The following is an 8,422-nucleotide window of genomic DNA, read 5'->3' on the forward strand; positions in this document are numbered from 1 at the left end:
TCTTCCTGGTACCCCAGGTTGAGGGAGGGGCCCCATAGCCCCCAGGATTCACAGCTGTGTCCCCATGTACCCTGTGGCCGTGGGTCTCTCCCTGCCTGGGGTCTGCTCTGGGACAGGGAAGCTGTGGCACTGAGCGGGCTTTGGAGAATGCTCACCTCATATTTGTTGGTGGCCCAGTGAGAGAAGAAGGGACTGATTTAGGGGCTGAGGCCACTGGGATGGGGTGAGGCACTCCAGCCCCTGCTCTGGAAGACACCGAACTGATTAGAATGAATAAACAGAGTCCATCAGGTGAATCTGTCCACTAGAGGCTGAGCTTCTGTCCAGGCTTTGTGGGGGCCAGGGATCAGGACCGCCTTTGTAATTTGCGGGAGCCAGTGCAGAATGAAAATGTGGGGCCCTTTGTTCAACAACTGCTGAGAATTCCAAGGTGACAACAGAGTGCTAAACCAAGCGTGGGCCTCCTAAGTGCGGGGCCCTGAGTGATTGCACAGATCTCATGCCCACGAGGCTGATCCCCCCAGAGAGGAGCAGACCCCCTGTCCTCCAGGGGTTGTTAGAAAAGGAGAGACAGGTTTTCGGGAAGCATTGCAGGTAGAGTGACATTGATCGACAGTAAGACTCACAACTAGCATTTACTATGAGCCATGTTCCAGGCTAAGCACTCTATATATGTTGTTTAATATAGTGCTTTTAATTAAATTCCTACAGAACAGATAAACTGAGGCTTAGAGCAGCTAAGGGCTTGCCCCAGGCCATACCATCTTATGAATTTTATTAATGGCCCAGTGGGAACTCCAGAGCCTGCACTCTTTCAGCAACACCACACCCTTCCCAGAAGAGGATGAGGTACAGTCAGAGGTTGAACTGACCTGGGGTGAAAGCAAAATCTAGGAAGGCTTCCTGGAGGAGGCAGGACTTGAAGGGTGAATCAGTGGAATATGGAGAGGTAGCGCTAAGGGTGGAGGGCTTCCCAGGGGAAGGGCATGATGGAAGTAGAAGTGTTGAGGAGAGGGGAACCACAAGAGAGGGGCCTCAAGGGAGGAAAGTGAGCACTTGGGCTTTTGATGGCCAGAGGTCCCCTAATTGGGCTCAGCTTGGGCTGCTCCGCCTCTTCAGGGCCTGAATATCATTGAGCAGCAACAGAAGGAGCCGTGTAGACTTCCAGCCTCCAAAATGACCCACAAGGGCGAAGTGGAGATCCAGCGGGACGTGGACCAGACGCTGACCCTGGAGGATCTGGTGGTAAGTTGGAGCGTGACCTGGTGCTGGGCAGAGCCCATGCCTGGGGGTCCCACGCCTCGCCTCACCAGCGGTGTGGCCTTGGGCATGTCACCTGACTGCTCTGAGGCCCACTTTGTTTGTGATAAAGTAGGGACCGCGATCCTTAATGCATAGGGGAACATGGGGTGGGACAGTGCTGCTGGCACAGGCCTGCCAGTGCCTTGTCACTGTCGGTCCTCCTCCTTTTGGCCTTACCCCAAGGTCCCCACATGAGTGGCATTAAGTCCCATCATCATAGTCATCCCCAACCTCAGGCATTCTGCCCAGACCTCTGCTGGGAAGCAGCAGGCTACGCTGTTCCAGGCAGTGACTTTTTCAGATGGAAGGAATGAAGACCCACTGTATTCAGTGGATTGGTTTAGGGATGCTCCAAGCAGGGAACCACCCGGTGCCCTGGCAGTCCATCCAGAGGGCCTCCTGGAACTTGTCCTCAGACCTGGAAAGCCAACAGGAGTGACAAGAGTCTAGGGGTCTTGGCGCCGAGGGTCTGCTCCATCCTTATGTCCATCCTGCTCCTTCCTCCCCCTTGGCCCCGGCTTGCGCATAGCCTGACATGGTGACTCAGCAGCCCCAGAATCCGTGAAGCCATCATCTCAGACTCCTGCAGTTGATTAGAACTTTCCCTTGGCTCCCTTCGGTCATTCTCAGAAGGCCACTCTGGCTGTAGTTGAGTGTTGTGTGCGTCAGATGTTCACCTGGGTCTCATTAGCTGTGTGTTCAGGAGAGGGGTGCAGGGCAGGTCCCTTGAACTATATTCAGTCAGTCAGTACATTTATGGGCACCTACCAGGTGCCAGGCACGGTTCTAGGCACTGGGGAAGTGACAGTGAACAGACAGAAATCCCTGCTCCCCACTCCTACCACTAATATTCAGGCCAACGATTGGGAGAACTTCTACCTGTGCCAAGAGGAGCCCCAAGGGGTGTGGCTGCTCCCCAGTCTAAATCAGTTTGTATTCCCTGAACAAACTGAAGGCAATATAGGAGAAAAACCTAGATAGCCCCAGAGAGGAAGAGAGAGAGGAGGTGGGAGGGGAGGGGAGGGGAAAATAACACATGATAACAATCTTTACTGTTTATTGAACACCTGCTATGTGCCCCTTTACAAGCAGTGTCTCATTTACATCTCACAATGGCCTAGGAGATCGGTGCTATTCCCTGGCCATTTCTGGGGTGCGGAACCTGACGCCATTTACACAAGGTCACATATGTGTGGTGGGGAAGCTGAGATTTGAACCCATCCTGTCTGACTCCAAAGCCTGTGCTTTGAGACTGTTCTGGAGGTGGTTGATAAGAGTAGAGTTTCAAAATCTTCTTAAATTGTCCTAAAGCAATGATTGTTTTATGTTTAAAGCTATTTCTAGTATGAGGAAAAAAAGTGATTTGGCAATAGACGTCAAGAGTCTTTAAAATGTTCCTTATCCCTGATTCTGTCATCTGCTTCTGAAATCTTATCCTAAGGACATAATTTAAAGTTTAGGAAACTACTTTCTGCACAAAAATGTCCTCACTGCTATTTAGTAATAGTAAAAACCTGGAAATGACCCAAATGCATAGCAACAGAGGTGAGGTGTCCACTCCAGTCTCACCCCATCACAGCAGTGTCTATGGGGACTATATGACGTGACAAACGCCTCTGCTATTATTAGTGGACAAAAAGAGAACACTAAGTTGAATATTTTATCCCAGCTATTTTAGGAAAAGGACCCCCAAGCCCCGTGTATAGAAAATGATTATAAAGGGCAGGGTGCGGTAGCTCACGCCTGTAATCCCAGCACTTGGGGAGGCCGAGACAGGCGGATCATGAGGTCAAGAGATCAAGACCATCTTAGCCAACCAACATAGTGAAACCCTGTCTCTACTAAAAATACAAAAATTAGCTGGGCGTAGTGGTGCACGCCTATAGTCCCAGCTACTCAGGAGGCTGAGGCAGAAGAATCGCTTGAACCTGGGAGGTGGAGGTTGCAGTGAGCCGAGATTGAGCTACTGCACTCCAGCCCGGGCAGCAGAGCGAGACTCCGTCTCAAAAAACAAACAACAACAACAAAAAACCAAAAACCAAAAAAACAAACAAACAAAAAACAATAACAAAAGAAAAAGATTATAAAGGAATACCTAGAATATCAACAGTGGTCTCTGAGTGGTGGGACAAGAAGGGATTTTCTTTTTAATTTTCAAGTTTTGGTGTTTTCCAAATTTTCTTTATGAGTTCACAGTATTTTCGTAATAAAACAACATTTATTATTGAGAAAAATAAACCACATCCTGGGGCCCTCTACCCATGGAGGGCTCCTGGCATCCCCAGCCACCTTCTCAGCCTACCCCTCTGTCTTCTGCCTCCCAGGGACCGCAGGTGTTCATGGACTGCAGCCCACAGGCCCTGCCCATCGCATCAGAGGATACCACGGGGCAGCATGACCACCACTTCCTAGACCCCAACTGCCGCATCTGCATGGGTGGGAGGGGACACGGGAGGGGTGCAGGGGTGGCGGCCAGGCTGGGGCTGAGCATGCAGTTCAGCAGCAACAGGGATTTGTGGCCTGGGGAGAGGGTGGCAGAGCGGGGGTGCCTGTGCCCCAGGTCACCTAGAAAAGCACCTGGTTCAACCCTGGCTCTAAAGCCCTGGACTGGCTTCAGTGCCACTGCTGCCCTTGTTTCAGCTCCTGCCTCTGCTATTTGTAGACCGGGAGTCCTTGAATGAGCTGCTAGGCTCCTCCAAAGCCGCCAAGAGCTGTGGGGACAATATCTTCCAGAAAGCCCTAAGCCAAACTCCTATGCCTGCTCCAGAGATGCCCAAAGCCAGGGAGATGCCTCCCACAGAACCACAGGACAGGTGTGGGGTTGGGAGCAAGGAGGTGGATAACCCAGCAGGGCTGAGCGGGAGGCCACCAGCTGGGGCAACAGACATAGCACTGGCTTTTTCTGTGTGGCCTTGGGCAAGTCTTCCCTCCCTTGGGAGCCTCATTTTCCCCATCTGTGCAATGGAACTAATCATCCCAGCCTCCTGGCTGCCCCCTGCACAAGACCAAGCTTGGGCCAATGTTCCAGTCCCCACAGTGGGGACGCAGGATCTGCTCTGAAAAGAAAGGAGGTGCTGGGGAAGTCCTCATGGCCTGCTCTGTCTTCTATCCCTCCCTCTAGGGTTCCTCCATCTGAGCTCCAGGTGTCTGCTGCACCCACAAAGGCCCTGCCCTGCATGCCACCCTGGGAAGGGGTTCTGGACATGTTCTCCATCAAGCGGTTCCGGGCCAGGGCCCAGCTGGTCTCGGGACACAGCTGTCGGCTCGTCCAGGTGCACCTGCCTTCCTCGCCAGGGACTCCCTTACACACTGACCAGCCTAGGCAGCCTCTCTCTTTTGTTTTCCTTTCCTCTCCCCTCCCCTCCCCTCCCCTCCCCTCCCCTCCCCCTCACATTCTAAAACAAGTCATGGACACTCCTCTCTGTGCCTGGCCCTGTGCGAGGCATGGGAGTAAATGAGATGTTGGTCCCATTCCTACAGAGACAAACAGGGTGAAAGACTCCTTGTCACCCAAAGCACATAGCAAGAAGGGCCCAAAGGAGGGTTTTAAGAGTGATCGTTGAGTGACTTAATGATCAGCTAAAGTGTTGGATGAGGGCAGAGGATAGAGGAGGGAGGGAGGGGCTTCGGAGAAGTTGTAGATTAGCCAGGAGAGGCTGCAGACCTCCATGGGGCAATTAGAGCTTTCTGGGCAGCCACCGAGGGTACTGGAATACTGCCTGCCCATCTTTGCCACAGGCTGCAACCTTCCAGGTGGCTGGGAATGCGTCCACCCTGAGTGGTGGGAAGCTGGGGGGCTGACTGGCCATCCTTCCTGCCCCCAGGCTCTGCCCACCGTGATCCGCTCGGCAGGCTGCATCCCCTCCAACACTGTCTGGGACCTTCTGGCCAGCATCTGCCCAGCCGAGGCCAAGGTAACTGCCCACTCTTGGGTATCCCTTCTTTTCCTAGCACCTTACTCCCACCCTTGTGCCCCCTCCCTCTCCATTTCCAGAGCAGAGGCCTGGCTTGGATATCTGGCTCTAGTTCCCAGAGTGACTGCAGACTCACTGTGTGACCCTGGGCAGGTCCCTCTGTTTCCTCCTCTGGAAGATGGGGACATACTTTCTTATGGGGTTCTCAGATTTCAGGGAGCCCAGGGGTGTTGGCAGGAGCAGAGGATGACTGCACTTACAGCTGCTCTCCTCCTGCCACCTCAGGACGTCTGCGTGATCAGACTGTGCCCACATGGGGCCCGGGACACCCAGAACTGCCGCCTTCTCTACTCGTACCTCAATGACAGGCAGCGCCATGGCCTGGCCTCTGTGGAGCACATGGGGATGGTCCTGCTGCCCTTGCCTGCCTTCCAGCCCCTGCCCACCAGGCTGCGCCCTCTGGGGGGCCCAGGTGAGTGCCCAGTCCCCATACCAGACCCTGCCTCTGCTCATTTGGTGACCAGACCAGGCACGGTTGACACAGTTACCCAGCAGAGGCAGGCACATCTCAGAAGGGAACTCCTTACCCAACCAGGCAAATGTGAGAACAATGACAGCAATAGCTGATGCTTGGATATCATGAACTGCGTGCCAGCCATTGTTCTAAAAGCTTTACCTAGACGAATTCTTGTAGTCTCAAAATCACTCTATGAGAATGGTACTGTTAGACTAGACTCTCCATCTCATAGACGGAGAAACTGAGGGAGGAAGAAGGCAAGTGACTTGTCGAAAGTCACACAGCCAGTCAGTAGCAGAACTGGGCTTCACTCCCAAGCAACATGGCTTCAGAAACCTGGCCCCTAACCACCACACCACACTGCCTCTCAAGGTAGGCACCCTTGAAGAGAAACTCCTGGGACACCCAGGCAGCAGGACAGAGGCAGGACCTACACACACTTGACTGTAACTGTCACCTCAGAGAGGAGGGAGAGAGGTTTCACCACAGCCGCGGGGGGACCAAGCTCGGCCTCTGTGCACAGACACCCTCCACGGTGTGGCTCCGGAAAGCAGCGAGGGTGGCGGTGGGGCTTTACCCACTCCTGAGCAAAGCGCTTGGCCTTTCGACGCTCCATGTCCTGAGACAATGAGGTAGACTTTGAGTCTGTAGAGTCTTCAGGTCAAACCATCCATATCCCAGCCTCAGCCGGATGAGCCTTAATCCCACAGAGCTCAAATCTTCTAAGACAGTCCCATCTTCCCACTTACTTTTCCCAGCATCTCATGGGCCCCATCTCACTGCGGAGAAGCCCTTCCTGGGATCTAGCCTCCAGATCTGCTGCAGCTAAGCTGAACACAGTTCTCCCTCACAGGCCTTTGGGCTCTTCCTGTCTCCCCTCTTCTTTTCCCAGGTCTGGAGGTCACTCACTCAAGTCTGTTGCTGGCTGTGCTGCTCCCCAAGGAAGGGCTTCCAGACACAGCAGGGTCCAGCCTCTGGCTGGGGAAGGTTCAAAAGATGGTCTCCTTCAACAGTAAGGTGGAGAAGAGATACTACCAGCCAGATGACAGGAGGCCGAATGTGCCCCTGAAGGGCACCCCTCCCCCAGGAGGTGCCTGGCAGCAGAGCCAGGGCAGGGGCAGTATAGCTCCAAGGGGAATCTGTGCTTGGCAGAGGCCCCCCAGAGGCAGGGGGAGGCTCTGGCCAGAGCCTGAAACCTGGCAGGGTCCTGGGCGAGGGCAATGGCCCCCAGAACCAGACTTGCGCCAGTCCCAGCATCCCTATTCAGTAGCACCAGCTGGTCATGGCTTTGGCCGTGGCCAGCACCTCCACAGGGACTCCTGTCCCCACCAAGCCCTGCTCCAGCACCTCGAATCCCTGGTGACTATGAGTCACCAGCTCCAAGCCTTACTGTGCCCCCAGGACAAGAGCTCCATTTCCTGCCCTCTGCAGTGTCTGTCCAGCCCCCTTGCAGCTCCAGAGCCCCCTGGCCCAGCCCCTGACTCCTCTTTGGGGATTACAGATGAAGCTGGCTCTGAGTGTCCCTTCCCTAGAAAGGCCTGACCCTCCTTACCCACCAGAATGGGTTTTGATGCCCTCACTAGTGTTCAAGCCTGTTCCAGAGAGACGGGGCTGCAAGGAGAGGATGGTTAGCTCTACCCACCTGCCCTGTTTGAGCTTCTTGTTTGACAGTGTTTGCTGTTGATTTTTTTGTTCAATAAAGAATTTGGCAAAATTGGGATTGCATCTGCTAGCTGGTCAGGAGAGCCCCTGGTCCTGGTCTGATGGTTGGGTGGGTGTGTCAGTGAGTGTCTTGTGCACAAATGTGCAGCCTTGCTCATTGCTGATCTGAGGTCCTGAACCATCACTGTGCCCCAGGGCACAGCTATTGCCACGGTAGTTTCTGGAGGCATTTTGCAAGTAATTCTGAACTGGAAGGAAGAGGAAGTGGTGGGAAAGACAGTAGGACCAAGGTTGGGGGTGGAGAGAGAAATGGACAGAGCCTTTTGGAGGATCACAGACATCAAGCGATTGCTAGAGAGAAAAAAAGAGCAAGTTGCAGTGGTTTTTAAATTTTTCAGTTAATACTAAGATCTTTTTCCTTTGACTAGATGGGGAAGGACAGTACATACCTCCACCCTATTCCCTCCGAGTCTCTGTGTCTATGTGCTTCTGGGGGATCTCTGTGCATGGGTGTGCCTGCAAGCATGCGTGAGTATCCGTGTGAGTTTCATGGCCTGCCTGTGTGTAGGTCTCTGTTGAGGAAGTCAGGAGATCCAGATTGAGTGACTCCTCTCTGTATCTCTTGCCAGATCCCAGAGACTGGTATTAGAAAGTGTCAAAGGTCTTAGCCTTGGTGGTGGGCATTCAGGGTGGGGTTGGAGACTGCTATTAGGGTTGGATGGTGCTGCCTTGCCTTGGGGCTAGAATAATCTTCTAACAGCAGTTGTAACTGTCAAGTGTCTCATGTGGGGTGTACGTCATGAGAACTGAGTCTGCGGACTGATGGGGGAACCAGCTGCCAGGGCCAAACCAACCCAGCGTGGGGAAAGGGGCCTGGCTTCCAGGAGAGAACCACCCCACCCTTCGCCCCGGGCCCAGAAGGGCCCTAACTCCCTCCTTGCCCACCCCTTCGCAACGTCCACCCATGTACAGGCCTCTCCCTGGACCCTGCCGGACTGGGAGGGGTGGGGCGATGTTGGGTTGGGGG

General features: G+C 54.0%; 1 protein-coding gene across 4 annotated transcripts in view; it reads left to right on the forward strand.

The window, feature by feature from the left end:
• The window catches only part of SPOCD1 (SPOC domain containing 1), a 28,187-nt gene extending 20,740 nt beyond the window's left edge, over nt 1–7,447 (forward strand). For 2 of the 4 annotated variants that reach the window (XM_015133875.3, XM_015133881.3), the window contains 7 exons: nt 1,120–1,245; nt 3,627–3,738; nt 3,965–4,115; nt 4,424–4,574; nt 5,127–5,216; nt 5,502–5,688; nt 6,626–7,447. In XM_015133875.3, coding sequence (XP_014989361.2) covers nt 1,120–1,245; nt 3,627–3,738; nt 3,965–4,115; nt 4,424–4,574; nt 5,127–5,216; nt 5,502–5,688; nt 6,626–7,275 — 1,467 coding nt within the window. In that variant the 3' untranslated portion in view covers nt 7,276–7,447. The remainder of the gene's footprint in view (nt 1–1,119; nt 1,246–3,626; nt 3,739–3,964; nt 4,116–4,423; nt 4,575–5,126; nt 5,217–5,501; nt 5,689–6,625) is intronic. The other 2 variants (XM_077964778.1, XM_077964785.1) reach the window with 1 other exon arrangement.
• Nucleotides 7,448–8,422: the final 975 nt, after the last annotated feature.

Source organism: Macaca mulatta, chromosome 1 (assembly GCF_049350105.2).
Source record: "Macaca mulatta isolate MMU2019108-1 chromosome 1, T2T-MMU8v2.0, whole genome shotgun sequence".
Classification (NCBI taxonomy): Eukaryota; Metazoa; Chordata; class Mammalia; order Primates; family Cercopithecidae; genus Macaca; species Macaca mulatta.